The sequence below is a fragment of the Lepidochelys kempii genome, chromosome 3 (assembly GCF_965140285.1).
Source record: "Lepidochelys kempii isolate rLepKem1 chromosome 3, rLepKem1.hap1, whole genome shotgun sequence".
Taxonomy (NCBI): domain Eukaryota; kingdom Metazoa; phylum Chordata; order Testudines; family Cheloniidae; genus Lepidochelys; species Lepidochelys kempii.
The window spans coordinates 8,371,970-8,396,644 of record NC_136382.1 but is presented as its reverse complement, the minus strand read 5'-3'; the positions used below and the strand labels follow the sequence as shown (position 1 = coordinate 8,396,644).

The 24,675-nt window shown below is 44.1% G+C and overlaps 1 protein-coding gene across 4 annotated transcripts in view; it reads left to right on the top strand.

The window, feature by feature from the left end:
- Nucleotides 1-24,675, top strand: part of FBXO16 (F-box protein 16) — a 78,109-nt gene that overhangs the window by 28,890 nt on the left and 24,544 nt on the right. For all 4 annotated transcript variants that reach the window (XR_013635531.1, XR_012157877.2, XM_073335620.2 and 1 more), the window contains exons 4-7: nt 3,645-3,851; nt 5,163-5,327; nt 6,122-6,354; nt 12,851-12,959. Coding sequence is in view for 2 of the 4 variants with exons in the window: in XM_073335620.2 (XP_073191721.1) it covers nt 3,645-3,851; nt 5,163-5,327; nt 6,122-6,354; nt 12,851-12,959 (714 nt within the window). In the remaining 2 variants the exon portion in view is untranslated. The remainder of the gene's footprint in view (nt 1-3,644; nt 3,852-5,162; nt 5,328-6,121; nt 6,355-12,850; nt 12,960-24,675) is intronic.

Sequence of the window (24,675 nt, the reverse complement as noted above, 5' to 3'; positions counted from 1 at the left end):
AGTAGATGGGGAGGGTTCTGAATTACCAGAAAATAATTCTGTCGTGTCAGGCTGGGGGGGGTCTTGCCCACATGCTCAGGGTCTAACTGATTGCCATATTTACGGGTTTGGGAAGGAATTTTCCTCCAGGTCAGACTGGCAGAGACCCTGGGGTTTTTTTGCCTTTATCGGCAGCACGAGGCACAGGTCACTTGCAGGTTTAAACTAGTGTAAATGGTGTATTCTCTGTAATTTTGAAGTCTTTAAATCATGATTTAAGGACTTCAGTAACTCAATCAGAGGTTAGGGGTCTATTACAGGAGTGAGCAGGTAAGGTTCTGTGGCCTGCAATGTGCAGTTTAGACTAGATGATCACAATGGTCCCTTCTGGCCTTAAAGTCTATGAGTCTTTACAGTGGGGTTGACTGGGGGTGATGAGAGAGTTTGTCTCTGCTAGAATGTTTCACAGTGGCTGGAGAATCCAGTCCTAGGTTTGAGTGTGTGATTCTAACTCAGTGATACTCAGACCTCAGTGGTTCAGGAACCAAATCAGCAATCAGCATTCCCTAAGAGAGCGGCAGTAGTGTGAATTCATTGTTTCATTTACACACACACACACACACACTCGCTCATAGATTATTCTCACAGCAAAATGACTGACCAAGAATTCTACAACTGGTTAATAACACACCAAAAGCATCCTGATTGGTTAGTGACTTAGACTGATTAATAACTAAACCACATAGTGTTTTAATATCATGTGCTGCAAAGAGCCACTTGTGGCTCCTGAGCCTCCGTCTGAGTATCATTGTTCTAACTCCTGTGAGCTAGTGAGCATGAGATCATGTCTGCCTCTAATGGTTAGCCTGAGGAACTGTAACAGCTTGCTACTTGAAAGGAGCTCTCCTTCAGCTCAAGTAGGAGAGAGAGAGAGAGAGAGAGAGAGATAATGAGAGAGAGAGACACTTCTGTTTCAGTCCTAAAGGTCCTCTTTGGTGCTATCGCTATTGACATGCTGTGGTGTTGGATATGTGCAGAATAACAGGCAGAGAGCCGTACGTTCACTAGTGCAGCATCCAAAATAATTTTAGATCACATAGTCCTTGTGGGAGTCCTTGGTCTCAAGTGCTCCGAAGAAGACACAAAAAAGGGGAAAAATTTTTAGCAGCAGAGCAATAGAGAAGGTGCAGCACCTCTCAGAGATAAATCCAGTTAAACTGGTTGGATTAATGTAATCAAATGCAAGAGGAGGAGCTGTGGTGAAAGGTAAACAAAGATAAGGGTTGTGTCATTCTTGTACTGTTAATACTGGAAAAAAAGAGACAAATTATGCATGCTTAACTGCTTTGCTGCTGCTGAATATATCACCTTGGGAAAGCCTGTGCTGCTGACCATATTGCATTAATTTCAGGAGAGTATCCATCTAAAATGCAAGTGCAGAAGTCTGCTGGCAGATCCATCAACAAAGCAGTTAGAACAGCTGGGGATACTGAAGTTATACTTTATTCCAAAAATTATGAGAGAACATGAAGAGTGAATTAGGAGCAAACTTCCTAATCCATTGAAGAATTAGCTAAATTTGTTCTGATCACTTCAAACCAAGCTGCTGGTGTGGAAGACAGTAAACTAGTTAGCGCTTTGTCTCTATTAATTATGGGAATTGGCATTGATTGACAGTTTTATCATCTCAGCGGACATGTTTTTATAGGAGCAAATTGTGAGGTCCCTCTTCAGTTTTTACTTAGTACTCTGGCAAAATCTCACTAGAGTTAAAGGTGATATGCAAAGCGGGGGAAATGGGTTGGTTACCTGCTTTGCTTCTTTATGATGAATAAAAAAGACTTAAAGTTTGGGAACTTTTTCTGCTTGTTTCGTACCTTATTTTGGAGCTCTCAGGAATGCCAGTTCTGTCCTTTTCTAATTTTACTGGAGGACTTGTTGGAGATCTTAGAGATGTGTTTGTGAGAAGGAGTAGGCTGATTGAATCTTTAACAAAGGCATCTTTTCTGCCCACTAATTCTCACATAAGTGAATTAAATAAATCTTAAAAACAATCAAACAGTTTTAAACAGTCTGAAAATAAATTGTTTTCTTTCTAAATTAATCAGGTTTCATCTGCATGTGTTGCTATTATCATAATCCCACCAGTTCTCCAGGTATCCATGGAATCTTCCAAGAAAAACAGGGTAGAAGAGATCTGAATTTCTAATATAAAAATCCAGCTGAAAAAAACAGTAAGTTAAGTCTTTCTTATCCATCGCAAAGAAACGAAAAAGGGAACAAACCTATTATTTATTTCTTTGGAGATCATCTTTAAGTGAGAACTTCAGATTCCCATTGAAGTTAAGTAAACGAAGTAAAGACCTCAGGATCTGGCCAATAGAGAATATGTCCTCAGTGCTGGAAAGGTTTAAGAACATAATAGGGCAAGCAGTACCCCAAAGAGAACTCAGAGAGCTTCATTCTCAGTGAGCTGATTTGGATAACAGGTGTTGTTTCTGCTGATAGGAAGCAGGATTGAGTAGAAATCAGTTTAAAATCTGGTAAGAAGCATTTCAGCCCTAGAATACCGTCTTTAAATGCTGCATTTCTAATGATCACAAGCTCCCATGGGATTCCCACTGGTCACAACTGTTTGTGGAATGGTCGTCTTACATGTTTTCTAACTTTTGGCACTTTTTGCTCTGTCCTTTTGTATGGGATGGGGCTGACCTTGAATTTTCTGACACGAAGTGCAAGGATTGCCTGTGACTGAGTCAGTCCCAGCAGGAAGTTCCTGCTGTGCTCTCCCTTTCCATCTTTTTCTTTTTGTAAGCAGTAAAAGATACTTCACTGCTGCCGCTGCTCTCACCCTGTCTACACATCCCTAGCCCAGTTCTGCTTACGGACCGTCTCACTGTACCACTCTCTGTACCAATGAATTTGTGATAGCTTGATTACCCAAATGTGCTCTTCTTTCCACAGGTAAGGCCAGAACTTTTTAACCCTCTCCGTACACATCTGTCACGAGCATGTTGTCTGGGAGGTGCTAAGGAGAGGCAGGATGGAAGTTAGGGTGCTAGCTGGAGATGTGGCTTCAAGTCCCTGCTCCCCCACAGAATTTCTATGTGACCAGGATCCTCAAAGGTATTTAGACACCGAACTCCCATTGATTTCAGTGGAAGTTAGGAGCCTGACTACCTTTGTTAGTCTAAGGATCTGGGCCTTAGTCTCTCTATGCTTCATTCCCCCGTAAGTAAAATGGGCATAATAGTATTTCTCTACTGCACAGAGGTGTCCTGAGGATAAATGCATTATAAATTGTGAGGCTCTCAGATACTACAGTAATGGGGGCCAGATAGATATAGAGAAAGTAGCAGTGAACTTATTCTCATTTAAGCACTGAATGTTTTTACTTCGATGAATAGTCCAATTGAAGTCAACACCCAGGACCACTGATGGGAATAAAGAACCTTACACACACAAGTATTTCCAGTTTTGTGTCCTGGAAGATGGATCTTTAAAGATGTTAAGTCACATGCAGTTTCTTTTAATTTAGCCTTTACATTTGTCTGGGATTTCCACATCCTTTGCCCTGGAATGATTCACCCGAAGTGATGAATATTAATCTTATTTTTAAAAAGCTGTATCTCTGGTGCCACAAACCCTGCATTTCCCTTTTTCAGTTTGACAAGTGGACAGATGGTCAGAGGCGAAGGATCCTGACAGATTTGTTCGACCGCTGCTCCCTGTCGCAGCAGAAATTCTGTTCTCAGCAGTTGCAGGACCGAGTTCCAGTTGAAGCCCTGGATTTCACCACAAAGCTTCCCAGAGTGTTGTCTTTATACATTTTTTCTTTCCTGGACCCCAGGAGTCTCTGCCGATGTGCACAGGTAAAAAGCAGCACGTATCTGGAATGTAAAAGCTACTTTTCAAGTTAGTTGAGACTTGAGAGGACCTGTAAGGAAGCACCTAATTTTTACAATATACTTGTGTCAGCGGCCTTCATAACAGTGCAAGAGACTCTTTCTAAGTGCCAATGTAGAGGGAATTATTTGGCCATATAATCTAGTGTGCAGAATTGTAGCAAGATCATGGAGGAATGGGCTAGATGATCTCTATTTCATGCTGGGATTTAAGACAGTGTAAACATTGTGGCCAAGATTTTCAAAAGTGACGAGTGATTTTTGGTGCCTCCATTTTCAGGAGCCCAACTTGTGGCACTTTAAAGGGGCTGATTTTTTTTCAAAGGTGAGGGCGTGGCACTTTCTGAAAGTCAAGCCCTTTAAGGCACCTGAAGTTGCCTTAAAATCAGTAAAAATCAGTAGCTGCTTTTGAAAATCTTGGCCTTTTGTCATTAAAAAGCTACTGTATAAAATGCTTTAAAAATCCTTTGAAATGCATGTATTGTGCTCTGTGCTGTCTTTGGGGGAGCAGAAATGCTCAAGGTGGAGCTTCTGAATAAGACGCTCAGGCCCAGGGTCTACGTTGTCCATGCACAGCCAGGAGAAAGATAGTTTTGGAAATGACTTACCCAGAAAGGAGGGCCTCAGCAGTGTCCGTGGATAGGTACTTTTACAAATATGAGTAAATGAGTTAATAGTGCATTTAGCCTTAGGCTTGAAGACATGCCATGTGCAAAGTAAATGCCTGGGGAGATATATAGCAGCACACAGCCCAGGTGAAAAACCTTCAGAACTGGCCAGTCTGACTTGCGGGTCTTGTTTTTTTAAAATAGAAAATAATGAAGGATTTGTTCAGGCTGGAGTCTGTTCACGTGGTGGCGATGCGGGATGTTTTCTTAGGCAAATTGGTACCTTCCCTACTGGCCTGTAATCTCTGAGGCAGTGTGAAGGTCACCCTGGTGCAGAGGGTCAGCCAGCGTAAGGCCTCTGCCTGATGTAAATGCCACTTACACTCCACTAACAGGGCCCATGTGTCTCATGCGCGCCTCTGCATGCATCAGGCACATGGACCACATCCGTGGGGCTTAAGTGGGATTTAAGCGGTGTCTGGGGCTGGCCTTCTGCATAGGGGTGAATTACATCCCCAGTAAGCAGTTCCTGCCCATTTAAATTAAATGCATTGCTGGGTTCCAAGACCTGTGATCTACTCTTGCAAGTGGTTGACATGGTGAGGCTTGCAGTCTGCTTTATGTTACATGAGAGTGTAAGCTGAAATAGCTACGCCTTTGGCATTCACAGGTGAGCTGGCACTGGAAATATTTGACAGAGCTGGATCAGCTCTGGATGCTTAAGTGCCTGCGTTTTGGCTGGTACATCAACTTCTCTCCAACCCCCTTTGAGCAGGGAATCTGGAAGAAACACTACATTGAGATGGTGAAAGAACTTCATGTGACAAGGCCCAAGGTACCTCTGTCATTTTGGAAGACATGGAATGGTAGCAGAGAACATCTGAGCATCAGGGTTGCTTCTTTTGGTTTGCCTCTCACTGGACAGTATCACACCCGTCAAACCCGAAGAGGATTTGCTACTTAAAATTACTGCTTGGTGCTCAATATCCTGCATTACCATGCAATATGCTGCTCCTCTCTCTCATCCTCATGGGGAGGCGAGTCAAGCTCTTACTAGCAATGAGGGAAGATCTGTCCCATTGACTCCCATCCCTGATGCCTCCCCCTGCTCCCCTCCACCTGCTCTTTGGGGTAATGTTGTGAAGATTCCCTCTCCTGCACTTTAGGTTCTGCGCCCCTCCCCCAATACTCTCCTCCCTTTCCCCACCCTGATTTGGGTCTCCCCACAGCAGAGGAAGAGAGAAGAGATCCAAGCATCACCCCCCACACACACACATCAGCTAAGCTCTGGGGAGCAGGGCAGTGATTTGAATTACATTCCTTCCAAGACTTTATAGGAGACTGGAGTGGGGGAAAAACAAAATGTGTGTACATTAGCGTGCTCTTTGGGTGTCGAGATGGTAACTCTCTCTCTCTCTCTCTCCGTCCCCAGACGCTAACGGTCATTAAATACCATTAGACAGCACCCTTGTATCCCTCCCCCAAAGCTGGCAGATCTGTCAGCTGGGAGGCCGCGCATTCCCCGATAATAATTTCTTTATTTTGAGATTCATTGCTAACGATGCCCAAAGGGTGGGAATGCGGCTGGGTGCTGAGGTTTATTTCCCCCATCTGTCTCTCTCCCATTAGACCCCTCCAAAAGATGAATTTGTGGTCATCGATGTCCAGCCAATAGCAAGAGATGTCCCCGAGACAAAACTATCCCTTTCCTCGGTTCTCCGATCAGCATCCGTGCTAGGAAAGAGGACAGACAAGGAGAAAAAAGAGCTCCCACCATGGCGGTCCTCGGATAAACATCCCACTGACATTGTCCGATTCAACTACCTAGACAACTACGATCCAATCGAGCAAGTGAGGCAGGCGTAAGAAGCTCCCGTCCTTCCTTTCTACATTTTCTTTGGCACGGTAAAGGTAGCTGGCACTAGTAAGAAGGAGGAGGCTGTTGGTGTATGCTCAGGGGCATTTCTGAATAATGCAGCAAGGTTTAAGGGATTATGCAGCTCTCCCACTAACAGAGAAAAATGAACATACTGCTAGGAAGCTAATAAACACATTATCGATGTGGGACCGTGATGGCTCAAAAGAGCTTTACATGCATATACACCCCTACCCCGATATGACGCGGTCGTCGGGAGCCAAAAAATCTTACTGCGCTATAGGCGAAACCGCATTCTATCGAACGTGCTTTGGCCGCGAGCATTTCCGTTATTAATAGTCACTTCCCACCTCCTGGCTGACCCCTCAGAACTCCCGACCCATCCAACCCCCCCCCGCCCCGCTCCTTGTCCCCTGACTGCCCCCTCCAGAGACTCCCCCCATCCCTAGTCACCCCCAGGACCCCACCCCTACCCATCCCCCCTGTCCCCTGACTGCCCCAACCCCTATCCGCACCCCGGCCCCCTGACAGGCCCCCTGTGACTCCCATGCCCTATCCAATGCCCCTGTTCCCTGTCCCATGACCGCCCTGTCCCCAGAACCTCCAAACCATACAAGCCCCCCTGCTCCCTCTCCCCTGACCGCCCCCCAAGACCCTCTGCCCCTTATCCAACCCCTTGGCCCCCGCCCGGCACCCTTAACACACCGCTCAGAGCAGCATGTCGGAGCCAAACACGCTGACATGCCGGAATGCGCAGCCCCGCCCCCCAGAGCGCTGCTTTACCGTGTTATATCCAAATTCGTGTTATATTGGGTCACATTATATTGCGGTAGGGTGTATCTAAAAAGAACAAATAGCACCTGCAGTTACACCGGCTAGGATAGGCTTACAGGAGCAATCAGTCCTCATGCTTCAGGGCATTATCTGGTCACCTGCTGGGGTCAGAAGGACACTTTCCCCCATAGTATAACAACACAGCAGAGTGCATTAGGGCAGTTTCATGGTTTCTTCTGACACATCTAGCAGTGGCTATTATTGGAGAAAGAATAATGGCTCAGCTGGACCATTGGACTGTCCTTGTGCAGCGGTTCCTGGGAAAAGAGGCTCATGAGTGTCTTGAATCCCACTCAGCTATGCATCTAGGGAGAAATTCATCCTTCTGCAGTGGGGCAACAAAAGTCCTATAAAACAGGTAAGTCCCAATTAAGCCCTCAAGGTTAATTGACCTTGTGTTGGCCCTCTGCAGTGGTGAATTTCACCCTACTTGCATAGCCACTGTGAGTTTCAGTCCTACCTAGTACCCATATGGGCTAATGCTAATGTACTTGCCTTGGTTCTTTTTGAAAATAGTTATGCTGGATGGACCCATTACGCCTCCTGGACATTTCGGAAATTCCCCATCTCCTAGTGAAATCCCATTATGGATCATTATCTTTAATCTGCATCACCTCGTCCTAGGGTGGTTTCGGCATTCAACTTCACCCTCTTTCTTTTGCATCCTTTAAAAGCTCGGTCCCATTCTCCTTCGTAGAACTGACTGAAGACTTTATTAACCTCCTTTAACTGAGATACTTGTCCTTAAAGATGGGTATTATTATTTTCTATTTGTGGTAGTAAATATTTATACTATGGTAGGATTTATACTGTTCATTCTGCATCAGGACTACATTATACTAGGTACTATACAAAATCAAGAGCCAGTCTTGCTTTGGTGGGTTTACAATCTAAAGACACAACTAGGCTAAGGGATGTGTCTACAACAAACAGATGGAGTAGGTTCTGAGTCACTAATGGTGCAATAAGTATAGGGAGTATTTTTCTACTTCCTGGGCAGGTTTTGAACCTGTGAACCACTTGTGCTACTGAGAACATTTTTGTGTGTAATATTCTACCAAGCCTAGCTGTAATTACAGGGGATTATTTCAAGGAGAGAAATTAATTCCATGAGATTTGTTTCACTTAAGCTGCAAATAATTGCTACCACGTGGTCTTCTCCATAATGCCTGTTCTGGTTACGCAGTAGCACAGCTGTGCTGGTTTAGGTATCAATGTGACTTTTCACTTGAATAACCCATATTTAAGTATTTCTTTTCCTTGGATCGATCACTGTCAGAATCCACTGCTGCAGTCCTTTCTCTGAGCTACTCGTCCTTGAGGCTGTATATTGTGACCACCATCCTTTAGACTCAGAAAGACTGGCTGAGACTCTGTTGGGCAATTCTGTTCCCTGATCAGTCAAGGAAATTATTGTGGAAACAAACCAGGCCCTCCCGCAGGGTCGAAGTTGCTTACTATTATTTATTGTTTGTATTAGCATAGCACTAGGAGCCCTGGGCATGGACCAGGACCCCACTGCATCAGGCACTGTACAAACACAGAACAAAAAGTCAGTTCCTGCCCCCAAAGAGCTTGCAATGCAAGTACAAGGACAGCAGATGGATACAGACTTCTTACCTAGCTTCTTATCACTCAAGGCCAATTATCCTAGGAAGTGAGACACCAGCACCGGGTACTGTCACTGGGTAAACCCTCTATTTTTAAACTCCATGTGGTCATGTCAGCAGCATGCAACTGTCATTTGTCAGCAGTGTGGTTTGGTCCTGGAAGGCAGGGGATAGGGGGTAGGTGCTGTGGGGGAGGTCTAGGTCATATCTGCAAATGAATGAAGCCCTTGCTCTGCCCCTGTGTAACTTCTGTTTCTACATATGATTATGGTTAATATTGCTCCATAAGTGTGTATGCTGTCGCATAGTAGGAGAGCAAACTAAGCCACAAGTCTCAAACTCCCAGGCTGTTTTATCCATTGATCTGGCCTCCTGTCTTTTTAAGATGTAAAAAAAGAAAATGTTTCTAGTCTTTACAGTTTGAAAGAAAACTTTCTAACCATGACCCAATTCTGTGCTGTCCTCCTGAGTCCGCAGACAGATTGAAGCAAAAGTTCTTGATGAATGGGAGTAGTTCCCACATCTCTCATCATAGGGCATTTTAATTCAGCAACCTGTTGCCATTTAAATGGTAACATTGTAACCAATTTCACTGCGACTCTTTGTAGCAGAAACATTCAACTAATCCGCTCCTTCCCCATCAGTGTCCCGGAGGGCACAGCTATTAATGGCGGAGTCCTGCTGGGCTTCCATTTCTCTACTTGATTCTCAGTCACTGAGCCCAAGTAAGACAGGGGGAAGAGAAAAGCTGCTTTCTGGGGAGCGCTTCTTGCTTTCTGCTCAGTAGGGCACAACTCTGTATAAAAACAAATGGACTGATGGGGATCACTGGTTGGAGTGCAGTCACCAAAGAGACAGGGCTTAAAGGGGCTTCATGAAAGAGAGGGGTGATAGAATTTGAGCATGTTAAATGAGAGGCATTGGGACATGTGGGGTGGGGTGGGGTGGAAGATGGTGCAAAGTCAGGTGGGAGTGAAGGAGACAGAGGGAGAAGTGAGGAAGAGTGGGAAGAGAGACAAAATGAAAGCAGTTGAGTTATGGATTTCCTGGAAGGTATTATCAAAACTCCTTGGTGGAGTTATAGCTGTGATTTATACTGTTGCTTATCTGTCTGTGTAATCTGTCATCATCATGGTATCTCTCAGGTTCTTCTTTCTGTGTCTTGTTTTCTACATGAATCTTCCAGGTAGTCTTTCACTTAGGTACAAATGAGAGCAGATATTAGTGAGGGTGGCTTTGTCTATTCTAGGTCATTAAGGAATGTTGCAAAGATGAAATGATACATTTTCATAGGAGACTTGGAACCGAGTCAGCAAGCTGGCCAAGATCTCTCTATGTTCTGACTGGGAAGGAACAGGAAAGTTTCTTTAATCCATTTGCACAGTTCTGCTGGAAGGCATCTGGTGTTGTGCAGCTTGTTGCCAATAAATCAACAGTTTTCTCTCCCATTTTATCATGGATAAAGAATTCAGATTCCAGTGCAGTGTTGGAATCCTGCCACGTCTGTGTCCAAGCGACTCAGGAAGGAGTCCTGCTACTTCTCATGATGGCAGGTCAGCTAAAATGAAGGCTGGCCCCCTCATTCTGGCCTCTGGAAGCCAACACTAACTCGATAATTTGTGGACACAGGCAGGTTCTAAAAAACAGTTGGATGTTTTGCCGGAGCATTTAACCAACAAGAAAATAATTACTTGAAGTAATTGTTCTGTGAACAGCCTAGGCCCAACTCCTGACGGAATAGGGCTCACTCTAGTGTAAAGGGAACTCCATTGCACTAGACCTATTAATCGTGACATCACACCCTGTCACTCAGATCTCTCTACAGCTAGCCCAGCACTCATCATTTGCTACCTGTTGTTGTGGGCTGTGCAAATTAAACCATGTTTAGACAGACAGATGGATAAATTCTGAGTACAAGACTGGGATTCATGAATTCCTGAGTTCTTACGCTGGCTCTGATTCTGGCTCTGCAGCCTTGGGCATGTCACTTATCCTCTTATTGAGACACTCCGATGCCAGAGTGATGCACTGGATATTGGAAATAGGTGTTGTGAGGATTAATGTTTGTACGTTTGAAGGTGAAACATTTTGAACTATTATTATCACAAACCCTGGGTGTAATGGGTTGTCACGGTTTCATTTCTTCATAAATCCTTTTATTTTTTTAAACATATTTTAAATTAATAGGCTCATATGGGTGTTGTCACTACCTTCTACTGGATGGAATCAGAACTACCCAACCATGGCCCAATACTTTTAACAGCTAGTTAAGAGTCTTCTTTGGCTCAGGTGGTAGGAGCCTATGCTTTTGGACCAGGAGAACCTGAGTTCTGTTTAAAGCTGACCAAATTCTTCACAATGCATAATGTATTCAATGGATTTTACCTCTTTGCTGTCTGTAAATTGTCTGCAAACAGTTTGATTTTCTTAATTTGGTATTTAAAATCATGTGCCTAATAAATTCTGTGAATGGGTCTTGGTCTTCAGATTGTCTGTGAGCAATTCCTTGTGAATATGCAATATCTGAACTGGATTAGTTGGTTCTGAAGGATCTGTAAGTCACATGGTATGTTTCGGTTCCTGTTTAGATGAGTGCAACTCTTAAAATCAGGTTTCTGGCATGAAGTCATATGATTTTGAATTCAAAATGTGCTTTTTAGTCTTTTATTTGTTCATAAGATGAGATTTGATGGTGATGTGTGTGGTATAAGAATCTGGACAGAATAGGAAACCATAGCCTCTAAATCTGCTGTTTCTAGGAAAAATTCTGTCTGTGAAATTAATCACTAGACTACTTGCAGATACGGAGCACAAAAGGAGAATCAGTGCAGTCAAAGCAAATTTGTTGAAGAACCCACACGAATATTTGCAGAAAATTGTTTGCAGTATTCGTGTGACTTTAGTTGTGTTCTTGCTGTTGGTGAGAAGTTCCAAGTAGTCATGAGGTACAGCATACTGACTGCTCTGAAGTCCTAGGAAGCCAGGTTTGGTACAATCATGTAGGGAAATTCTGTGGACCAGACTCAATATTCCTTCATCCAGCTTCCAGAGTGTGGGAAATTCCCATCCTGCCAATTGATTATATTAGCTTTTATAACAGCTCCATGTAGATACACACAGAAGAAGATTTATCTGGTTGTATAAACAAAGACTCATAGGAGAATGTGACAGACTAGGGCCCCGTCTATACGACAAGTGACACTGATTTGAAAACACACCTTTAGTTAAGCCAATTTAGTTAAACTGGTGCACACCCCATTTATTTGTACTGATTTAGCTGAAGTTGGTAAGGAATCGACTCATGCTAACTTGATATAAGCCAGGTTTAAATTGATTTTGAGTGTTCACGCAGGGGTTTGTATCAGTTTAACCTAATCAGTGTGAAAACACACCTTTAGTTAAATCAGTACAGCTTGGAACGTAGGCAAGGGCTAGAAGCTAGCTTAGTTTTATGGGGCTGCTTCTCCACTGCCTTGCCAGTATATTTGGTACCCACTTTACACAGGTGGGTGTCACTACATGAGGTACCAGGGAGTGGACAGTCAGGCCTGTGTAGTTAAGATGGCCTGTACATTAAATGTGTGCAGTATCACAGCCCACGTTTCAAAAGCATCTTTGTTTTTGCCTTCTGGTAAATGACTGACACTTCATTTCACACAGAGAGGGGCAGGGAGAGAGGTGTGACAATTACAGGACAATACAACTTTATTTTGTATCTTTAATACAAACTGTGTCCCAAAATGCTTTAAAGAGTTACATTATAGTAATGGAAGAGAGCAGCTTACAGGTTTGGACAGGGCAAGGGAGAAAACAGGAGAGTGGATGAGCCAAGGAGATACAGGAAGACTGTTACAGATGGTGAGAGCTGCAGAGAAGAAAGCCCTCAAGCCTACATTGCATGAGAAGGGATTGGGGAGAAAGATGATATTGCTAGCAAAGGAAGCCTGAACTAGGTCTGGGTTATCTCTCAAGTTTTCTTTGTATTTTAGTAGGGGTGTCCCCTCTTCTCAGGTAACACTATTCCTTTCCACTTTGCAGTAGAAAGAAAGGAGGAGGACGACTAACCCCAGACCTCAGCCAGCAAGCATTTGAGAAAAAAAGGAAACCAAGCTGTGCATCTTATAAGCTCCGGAAAGCAAAATCACTGGCAAGTATCTCTAGACCCTGACTTTATCAACACAGGGCCTAAGTCCTGTTGGCATCACAGAGACTTGGTGGGATAATACGCATGACTGGAATATTGGTATAGAAGGGTACAGCTGGCTCAGGAAGGACAGGCAGGGAAAAAAGGGAGGAGGTGTTGCCTTATATATTAAAAATGTATACACATGGACTGAGGTTGAGATGGGAATAGGAGACAGACTTGTTGAAAGTCTTTGGGTAAGGATAAAAGGGGTAAAAAACAAGGGTGATGTCATGGTAGGGGGTCTACTACAGGCCACCTAACCAGGAAGAAGAGGTGGATGAGGCTTTTTTAAAAAAAAACTAACAAAATCATCCGAAGCCCAGGACTTGGTGGTGATGGGGGACTTCAACTCCCCAGACATCTGTTGGGAAAATAACACAGCAGGGCACAGATTATCCAACCAGTTCTTGGAATGTACTGGAGACTTTTTTATTTCAGAAGGTGGAGAAAGCTATTAGGGGGAGAGGCTGTTCTAGACTTGATTTTAACAAATAGGGATGAACTGGTTGAGAATTTGAAAGTGGAAGGCAGTTTGGGTGAAAGTGATCATGAAATGGTAGAGTTCATGATTCTAATGAATGGTAGGAGGGAGAAGAGCAAAAGAGAGACAATGGATTTCAAGAAGGCAGTCTTTAGCAAACTCGGAGTTGGTAGGTAAGATCCCATGGGAAGCAAGTCTAAGGGGAAAAACAATTGAAGACAGCTGGCAGTTTTTCAGAGAGACATTATTAAGGGCACAAGAGCAAACTATCCTACTGCGTAGGAAAGACAGGAAGTCTGGCAAGAGACCATGCTGGCTTACCCAGGAGATCTTCAATGATCTAAAAATAAGAAAAAAAGTCCTACAGAAAAGTTGAAACTAGGTCCAGTTACAAAGATTGAATATAAAAAACTAACACAAGTATGTAGGGACAAAATTAGAAGGGCCAAGGCACAAAACGAGATCAAACTAGCTAGAGACATAAAGGATAACAAGAAAACATTCTACAAATACATTAGAAAGAAGAGGAAGACCAAGGACAGAGTAGGCCCATTACTCTGTGTGTGTGTGTGTGTGTGTGTGGCCTGGGCGGGGAACAATTACAGAAAATGTGGAAATGGCAGAAGTACTTATGACTTCTTTGTTTTGGTTTTTACCAAGGAGGTTGGTGGTGACTGGATGTCTAACATAGTGAATACCAGTGATAATAAGGTAGGATCAAAGGCTAAAATAGGGAAAGAACAAGTTAAAAATTGCTTAGACAAGTTAGATGTCTTCAAGTCACCAGGGCCTGATGAAATGTATCCTCGAATACTCAAGGAGCTGACTGAGGAGATATCTGAGCCATTTGCAATTATCTTTGAAAAGTCATGGAAGATGGGAGAGATTCCATCAGACTGGAAAAGGACAAATATAGTGCCAATCTATAAAAAGGGAAATAAGGATAACCCTGGGGAATTACAGACCAGACAATTTAACTTCTGTGCCCCGAAAGATAATGGAGCAAATAATTAAGCAATCAATCTGCAAACATCTAGAAGATAATAAGGTGATAAGTAACAGCACGGATTTCTTCAGAACAAATCATGTCAAACCAACCTGATAGCTTTCTCTGACAGGGTAACAAGCCTTGTGGATAGGGGGGAAGCAGTAGACATGGTATATCTTGACTTTAGTAAAGCTTTTGATACTATCTTGCATGACCTTCTCATAAACGAACTAGGAAATGCAATCTAGTTGGAGCTACTATAAGGTGGGCACATAAATGGGTGGAAAACCATTCCCAGAGAGTAGTTATTAGTGGTTCACAGTCATGCTGGAAGGGCATAAAGAGTGGGGTCCCCCAGGGATCGGTTCTGGGTCCGGTTCTGTTCAATATCGTCAATGATTTAGATAACGGCATAGGGAGCACACTTATAAAGTTGCAAGTGCTTTGGAGGATAGGATTAACGTTCAAAATGATCAGGACAAACTGGAGAAATGGTCTGAAGTAAATAAGATGAAATTCAATAAGGACAAATGCAAAGTACTCCACTTAGGAAGGAACAATCAAGTGCACACATACAAAATGGGAAATGATTGCCTAGGAAAGAGTAATGCGGAAAGAGATCTGGGGGTCATAGTGGACCACAAGCTAAATATGAGTGAACAGTGTAACACTGTTGCAAAAAAGTGGTTTTTTTTACATCTTTCTGGGATGTATTAGCAGGAGTGTTGTAATCAAGTCACGAGAATTAATTATTTTGCTCTACTCCGTGCTGACTAGGCTTCAACTGGAGTATTGTGTCAAGTTCTGGGTGCCACATTTCAGGAAAGATGTGGACAAATTGGAGAAAGTCCAGAGAAGAGCAACAAAAATGATTAAAGGTCTAGAAAACATGACCTATGAAGGAAGATTGAAAAAATTGGGTTTGTTTAGTCTGGAAAAGAGAAGACGGAGAGCAGACAAGTTTTCAAGTACATAAAAAGTTGGGAGAAAAATTGTTGTTCTCAACCTCTGAGGATAGGACAAGAAGCAATGGACTAAAATTGCAGCAAAGGCAATTTAGGTTGGACATTAGGAAAAACTTTCTAACTGTCAGGGTGGTTAAGCACTGGAATAAATTGCCTAGGGAGGTTGTAGAATCTCCATCGTTGGGGATTTTTAAGAGCAGGTTAGACAAACACCTGTCAGGGATGGTCTAGAGATAATATTTAGTTCTGCCACGAGTGCAGGGGACTCGACTAGATGACCTCTCGAGGTCCCTTCCAGTCCCATGATTCTCTGATTCTAAGTCTGTTACACCAGGGATCTGTTTGGCTCAAAGAGTTTATATAACTGTAGATATCGCTGGTACCTTGGTTCACAAATAGACCTGATCAGATTTTGCTAACTGTAACCTTTTAAAGCTGCGATTTTCTTCCTTTCTCGTAACTTACATTTTAAATCCCAGTTCCAGTGATGTCTAGGAGGAGTCATTCTACTATTAGGAATGATTTCTTCCATCAGTGCATTGTAATTGGGTATAAAGCAGAACTGCTTTAGGAGAAAACTCGCTGATGTGGGGCCAGATTTATGATTATTCATTATTATTCGTATTGCAGCAATGCCTATAGACCTTGACTAGCTCAGGACCCCATTGTGCCAGGCATTGTACAAACATATACTAAATGACAGTCCCTGCTCTGAAATGCTTAGAGCAGAGAAGCTTGATGGCTGCTGGCCCAGCATGACTGCGTTGGCCAGGGGGAGAAGGTGCAGGGAACATCTTTCTTCTCTTCGCAGTTCTGTGTGGTGAGCTGTGCTGCCTGGTTCTGACTCTCCTCTCACTCTAGCCAGACTCCCTTATAATCCAGAGGTCAGTGGAGTCACACTGGTGTGAGAAGACAAGCTGGGCTCCCTGAGTGCAAAAGGGGGCGGCCAGTGTAACCCACTGTTACTGTGGACTGTGTGTTAAGTGTCCCCCTGTGTCCCCGACCCATGGTGGGTGTGAGTAAAGCCAGGCTCGTTGTCTTGAGCTATAGAGACTCATGCTGAGAGCTCTGAAGGTCCCCATTTCTGTCCCCAGTGTGATAAGATGGTGGCTGTCACATCAGCCGCACTCAGTGCTTCTGAGGGGCAAGGTCCTGTGCTCCAGCAAGTGGTATCAAGCCTGTGCTGGGGGTTGGGGGATGCAAATACTACACCTGTTCTAGTTTAGCAATTCTCATGGGGAGGATGCTCCCCCATTCTCTGAAGGCATCATACCAATTCATGTCCTGTGAAGAGCACCCAAGGAAGCCAATGGGAGCTTCCACCTGTAAATCAAGGGTTCCAAATCTGTTAGTCTCATTGAGTCTTCTTCCAACAGTAAGATCTATTCCCTTTGTTGAGGAGCTGGTGCAAGAGGCTCACATGCTGAGCTTTTACGTGGGAGGAGAATGAGGCTGCTGGTATCTGTTCTCATCTCTGTCACTGAGTAACTGTGTCCCCTCAGGCAGCTCACTTCCCTGGGGCTCAGCTTCCCCTAGTGTAAAATGGGGATTAATATACCTATCTCCCAGAGGCGTTGGGAACCTTAATCCCTCCACAGTGCTGAGCAGGTTATAACTACCAAGAAAGAATTCGTGCTTGTAAAGCACTTTAAGGCTTTGGAAGGAAAAGTGCAAGGTAAGTACAAAGCATTATTCTTAAACATACCACTCAGGACATGTTTAAATAAAACAGTTCAAAAGAGAGTCCTTCAATAATTAAGCAGCTGCTGTTTCCTCAGGTTTCAGTCTCCTTTCTTTGGATCCAGTCCTGCTCTCAGAAGACCCTAACTAGAGCAGATCACACATCAGTGGCAAATCTGAGGCCCAAATCCTCAAAGGTATTAAGGCCCCTAACTCCCTCTGAAATCAATGGAAGTTAGGTGCCTAAATACCTTTGAGGATCTGGGCCTGATTCACTTCAGTGGGAAGAGGAGGTAATTCACTATGTGTAGATATTGATATTTTTATCTGCTCTTCGGTCAGTTCCTGTAATACCCCATATCCAGACATTCAGGCTACAGCAGTGCTGCTGTTATGTACACAGTATAGCCAGTCTTTGTCGGCGGGAGAGAGCTCTTCTGCTGACAAAGTGCTGTCCACACCGGTGCTTTTTGTCAGTAAAACTTTTGGTCAGGGGAGTGTTGTTTCATACCCCGGACCAACAAAAGTTTTCCCAACAAAAGTGCTAGTGGAGACAAAGTCTTAGTTTCTGCACTTTACAAATACTGATCAGTTTTCTCAAGATTCTGGTATCTTTTTCTAAAGCATTCTCTTGCACTTGCAACTTTCCATCATCACTGTCTGATGTCTGTTTATACTTTGTGCTACTGCATTTTGGCAGAGTGAGCAGCCCTTAGCACCACTAGCTGTTAATACTGAGGATTCACTGGCCTCATATCACAGTTGATAAAATAGGACAACCTGGGATGAAAACAGTACCAGAAAGCCAGGCTTCCAGAAAGCATCCTATAGATAATCTTTTGTAGATATGGGCAACAAATAGCTCCTGGAATAAGCAGATTCTGGTGAGCATTGTTTTTTGCGCCAACTTGGAAGAATGATTCCCAAGTAATGAGAACCAGAGAACCCAAATGTGCCACCCTACAAAGGAGATTAACTGTAAGATCACGGAGGCTGACAGGCATTATTATTCTTGTGCAGGTTATTCTCCTAGCCCAATTATGTCCCTTATTGTACTGGTGCCTCATACAGTTGCTATAGTTAAGGTTTGTCAGACTTTGTCTTGCAAATGCCATTTTCCAGGGCTTTATAATACAGCCTCAAGAGTTCCCTTTCAGCATGGGCATGATTTTACCTTTGTTTTATTTTGGAGCTGTTACAGAATCAGTGAAGTGGTGGGCAAATATCTGAACAAACTTGAGGGGTTTTTTTGGGAAGACTTTGAGCTCCTGCCATGACATAGTCCCCATGTGATGTTCTTCATTCCCGAGGGTGGCCATAGTCTGCACCCGTGAGTCTGGGAGGCACAAGCCCCAAGCCCATCCACCAGTGCAGGGATGAAATTCTCCCCAGTAGTGTCAATGGGAGTTTTTGATACCAACTTCAGCAGCAGCAGGATAGGGGGTGGGATACGTGCACACACATCACCTGAGGTGTGCTTATTGTAGTTTAGAGGACTGTAAAGGAGCTAGCCAGGGCTTGACCCTCTCTGGGGCAGCGGGGAGCCACACTGGCTCACTACACACAGCTGAGGATTGGGGACTTAGTTTGGCCATGGAAGTCTTCCTGGCGGCTCTTGTGGAGGCAGAAAATCAGTACAGTTATGCTGGGGCCCTTGGTCAGGGTGGGGCAATAATGACTCAGGCCCTCAGGCAGGGCTGCACAATAATACTATAAACAGTAGTGAGCCCAGGCCCTAGATCAGGGCCAGGCAATAATGAGTCAGGAGCTCAGGCAGGGCTGAGCATGACAGTAGGCCCAAGCCTCCAAACGGGTTGGGAGACTGCCACCCATAAGTGCGTCCCAGCCCAGGGCCCTAGCAGCAGTAGACGATCCGCTGCTGTGTCAGTGGGGATCCCGGCCGCAACACACTGACATGGGCTCTGGCGGTGCTGCAGCCAGACTAGGGTCGGCTGGCCCCAGGCTACTTCCTGACTCCCCCTCTGGGGGTACCTGAGTCATGGTGGAGTCCTCGGGGGGTCCAGCACCACGGGTTCCTCAGGGTACCAGGTGAGCAGCAGGCCCAGCAACTCCTCCAGATAGTTGGAGGCTTCTCAGTCGTGGGCTAGGCTGGAGGCAGCTGGCCTCCCCAGTAGCTGGCCCTCTAGTGAGCTCTGAGGGTGAGCCTTTATACTTCCGGGTCGCTGCCTGACCCTCTGAGGGGCGGGCTTAGAGCTCCCTAGCTCTGCCCACCCCAGCCTCTGGATGGGGTCGTCCCTCTCCGGGGCGGTGTTGAGCCACACCGCCACACTGCAGGACCTAAGATTCTATCTACAGCTGGCAGCTACCAGAGATCTTCCTTTAGGTCAAGCAAAATGTTCACAAAGACATCTTGAGCAAACAGAATTCTTGTAAGGACTGAATCTACCCTGCAACCATCTGTTTTACCAGCCTCTGGGCTGGAATAGGATTTGACTCTCTGTGGTCCTTATGCAGGGATCTGTGGCCACTAGAGGTACTTGGCAATCCACTGACTCCCTCTCCACCCCGGTCAGCTCCCAGGTCCTTTCTCTACCCTGGTTTCTAAGGAGCTGGTACAAAACTCTACTGTGCTGAGCCCAGCAGATGCAGAATTCCCAAACAGTTTCTACAGCTGCCGTCACAGTAACATCTAAGTGCCTCACAAACATTAATGAGTTTATCCTCCCAACAATCCTATGACTGTTTGTTTACCACAACACTGGACATCCTCCTCTTGTACAACTGCAAAAGTACTGCTGTGTTGAGAGTCTGCCACAGCCCCTGCACATAGGGTTAGTATCATCTCTAGTTTCTCTGCTTCAGTTTCCCAGTGTGTAAAATGGGGATAATATTACACTACCTCACAAGGGTGTGTGAGTTTTAATCAGTTAATGATTGTAAAGCAGATCCTGATTATGCTACAGAAATGCCAACTATTACTATTAAATATGATAGTTGTTGTTTGTAAAAACTCTTTGAAGATGAAAAGCATCATCTAGACCGGGGTGCTGTCCAGCACAGTATTACTGTATTGTAACTCTGTTGAAATCAGTGAAGTCATGCAGTGGTGAATCAGGCCTTGCAAGCATTATTAATACGTAAATACATTACAGCAATCATGGTGAGATGGGAATTTACACCATAGTAAATCAGTAATAACTCTAGTGAAGTCAATGGAGTTACATCAGTGTAAAGGTTTCAGAATAAGGCTCCATATCTTTTTGTTCTGATTCTCTCAAAGGCACTGGCTTTTTTTCCATGTTAAGAACTGAGGGTAGCCCTTATAGATTGTGTCAGATTTTCTGGGACCTTTAGGTCAAAAATGTACCTTTTAGTCCTTGGGGAATTCTGCACCAAAAAATTAAAAATTCTGCGCACAATATTTTTAAATTCTGCATATTTTATTTGTCAAAATAACACAAAATAATATGCCGGTTTCAATTATTTTGGTAATTTATTTCAAAATACCTGTCAGCGAGTATGTCTGTAACAATACAGACAACATAAAAGATTCAGGAAATGTTTTTTGACAAATAGATTCCTTACTAGGCATATTCATACAGAACTTTGAGTAATAATTTGTTTAAACTACAATGCAGAAACATATTTCCCACACCCCTCAGAAGCAGTGCAGAGGCTTGGGGGAGTCAAGTTAATGGAGGAGCTGAGGGAGAGGGAAGTAATTGTTGGGAAGGAGCCTGGGAGTGAACTCTGGAGGGTTGTTGGGTGTGGGTGGGAGAAGTATGGAACAGGTTTTTTTTGGAGTGGGGGAGGGATTGTTAGGGAGTTGGGGAGCTCCATGGGAGACCATGGCTGACCCCTAACCCCCACGCCCATTCAGTCCCTGGCACAATGTTGTCACCCCACTAGCTTCTGTGCCCTTGTCCCAGACTGTCCCCTGCACTAGCCCTTCTGAACCCCAGTCTATGTGACCCTCCCAGCAGCCTATTTTGCCCCACTCTGTCCATCCCCCCATATCCCGTGCCTCCTCACCTGGCCCCATGGGCAGAGCGCTGTGAGGAAGGGAGCCTCTTCCCCTCCCTCTCTGTGGCTGCCCTCTCTTCTGGAGCCACATCAGCCCCTGGTGCAAAAGGTGTAATTGCAGCATGACCCCTCTTGCAGCTTCCCTTTGCCTCCCTGTCAGAATCAATTATTCTGTGGGGGCATCAATTGTGCACTTGCGCAGTGGTGCAGAATTCTCCCAGGACTAACGTTTTGGTATTCTTGAGTCCTGGACTTTCCTCCGTTTCAGTAACCAACCCACTCTTCCTCTTTCACATTATCCCAGTCTATAATCCTGCTAGCCATTGCTGATTATGACACTGTGATGATAATGGTGTATTTTCCTTAAGCTGATGAAAGAGACAAAATTATTTATATAACCAAGTAGAAAATATCAGAAAATTTCTGTTTATTGTAAAGATCATCATCATCAGGTTCCTATTACGCCTCTGGCGTTGAGGGCAGTGACGAAGCTCCTCCACTCCTGTCTGTTTCTGGCAGGTCTTTCAATGGTTCCCCAGCTATGCCCCAGGTTTTTCAGCTCAGCTTCCACAGCTCTTCGCCATGTTGTTTTCAGGGGCCTCGTTTTCGCTTGCCTTCAGGTGTCCATCTTATTGCTACTCTAGTGATGGAGTCAGTTTCCATCCGAAGCACATGACCGATCCATCTCCAGCACCTCCTTGCATTGATGGTGCTCAAATCCTCTTGGCTGCACTGTGTCAATAGATCTTGGTTTGAGATTGTAAAGATAAGGTTGGGAAATCTTGTTTAAATATACCTGTTAAAAGATTCCCATGTCAGCCAAGCCCAAAGAGAGAGGCTTATAATTCAAACATTTTAAATTAATCCTTTGGAAAAGAAGGAAGCATGTTGAAAGAATAAATGCCCGAGGTACCAAAAGATAAAATTATAATGAAGACACATAAGATGAATGCACTGAAAGTGAATGAAACCAAAGTCTATTATACTGAACAATGAAGGTGTGGAAAGGGTTATTATATAAGAGAAAAGGAGTTGGTGTTCCAAATTCACAAGAGTAAAAAATGGGAGCTGGATACCAAAAGGAAAGAAATCATCTCAGGCCACACCCAGACTCTGTTAAAAATCAGTAGAATAGCATCCACTGGGCCTGGTCTGAGTTTGGCCCCTTGATTTCTTTTCAGTGGGGTGGTAGCGTTTGCTAGAGTAAACCTTGGGGAAGACCATGGTGTAATGGTTACAGTGCCATAAGAAAAGCTCAAGATTTGTTTGGTAACAAGTAAAATTAGCTTTGAAGCCCCTGGCTTTTGACTATAGGGCCAAACCCCTCCCTCACATTTGTACTTGCAATGTCCTTTATCTCCGTGGGAGATGTGAGAATATATAGAATTCGGCCCATAATTTTTGTTGGGGAGCATCATGACCCTCTTATATACTGAGCTACTGTCTCTCCCCTCTCCCACATGCTTCTCCTTGTAGGCTATGACTCTTGTAAGTTTTTAATTTTTGGTCCAAAGTCCTTGTGCCCGATTCACTACTTTTTACTTCTGTTTTATACCTGTGTAACTCCATTGAAGTCAATGAAGTAAAAACACCAGTGTAAAACTGGAGTAGCTCAGTGATGAATCAAGCCCTTTATGTTTCGGGAGAGCTTTGCATTCACCTCTCTCCTTTTAGACCCTTATCCAGCAAAGTGCTTAAGCATGCACTTAACTTTAACCATGTGAGTAGTCCCACTGAAATCAATGGGACTAACTCACATGATTAAAGTTAAGCACGTGCTTACTTGCTTTATTAGATCAGGGCCCTAAAGCTTGCCCCATACTATCTGGACCGTATCACCTTAGGAAGTATTGTCCTCATTTTACAGATGTGGAACTGAGGCACAGAGTAGATGAAGTGATTTGTCCAAGCTCACATATTGAAAGCAGGTCTCCTGAGCTTCAGTCCAGTGCCCTAGCTACTAGGTCATCCTTCCTGTCCTTTTTGATACAGAGCCATGCGCCCCCATAGTGAGTCCACCCCTTTGGACCTTTTGGTCCCTGCAGTGTTGTCACTGCTCCCAAATGACACCCTCCTTTACAAACCTTAGGGCTCACCTCCTAAGACTCCACATAAGGTTTTTGCAGCTGTTCAGCAGAATAATGTCTCATGCCAAAAACTTTCAAATGTCAAAATCATGGCCATTTTATTAGCAACATGAAAATCATGGAGTCTGACACTCTTGACAGCTGTGAGAAATATTACAGCCACAGCAGTCATGGTTTTTTCCCCTTTCATACTTTAAATTCTGTTCTGTGTGAGTGGTTGCTCCACTCCCACAAATGTTCTTGAGTTACTGTTGCCTGTATTCTAAGGTGATAAGATCACAGTATTTGGGGTCACTAATGAATTTCCCCCACGTATATTGGCAGGGAGCTGGTGTCTTGAGGAAGGAACCTCTTTTAGGGTCAGGTGTGCATATCCCACATGTCCAGCTTTCTGCCACTGCAGAGGCCTCGGGCAGTGGAAAATCTCAGTTCTAGCCAACTAATTTCTACAGCCTCAGTTCTGGAACCCATAATTTGAGTGTTACTGATTTGCACTAGTAGTACTATTGAATTTCCTGGGACTAGTCATGGGAGCAAAAATTACTCTGGGTAATGCTTGCAGAATCCAAGTCCTTTGTACATTTCACTCTTCTTGAAAACGCACAGCCTAGCTTTACGGTATAACATGCTTTGCCTTCCTGTCCCCAAGCACTCTGCGGCTGAATCACCAAGAACACAGGAGTGCAAAAACAAGGTACAGTCAGCTCATTGCAACAACCACTGCTTACCTGCCTTTGTGTTTTTCCTTCTCTGCTGGAAGAAAAACCTACTGTGCCTGCCATGTCCTTGTTTACACTGTCATGCGCAGTCACTCATAAGGACATCTTAAGCTGTTGCATACTTCTTGGCTTCTCTTTGGGTTGATCTTTGGCAATCGTTGAACTGCTTATTTTTAACTTGAGGATTAAGCACTAAGCATTATACAACATCCACCGCAGTCATATCAAGTGACCACGGGGAAATGCAAAACCATGTTAAATTTTCTGTACAACAGTTTGATTCTTGACAATAGTCTGCATATAATAACATCATCTGCCATCATTGCTTCATAATGCATTTCTAAGCAAATGTTTTATTGTACTAATGGTTTTCCAGTATTCTAAACAAGGGAGAAGCAAATGATTTGGATCAGTTTAACAAGGGCTAGATTGCTAGCAGGCAGCTTCTCACAAGCTGCTTTTGAAACATTTTGGGATTTCTTTAAAAGACTAAACAATCACTGTAATGGTAGGAATATATTTGTCTACTTCTAATTAATCATAGACACTGACTAGTAAAATGAAAAGATAAAAATTGACCATTTTGTATAAATTCTATGCCTGACCTACCTTTGCACTATGGTGCCTCAGACCTCACAAATGAAGCAAGGTTGAGCCTGCTCAGCACTTGGAAAGGAGACCTCCTGAGAATACTGCAGGAAGTGGTGTTGGGGACTCAGTAACTGGTGCAGTTCCCTCTGAGCCAGGTCTGACTGAATGCATCCATCTCCTGC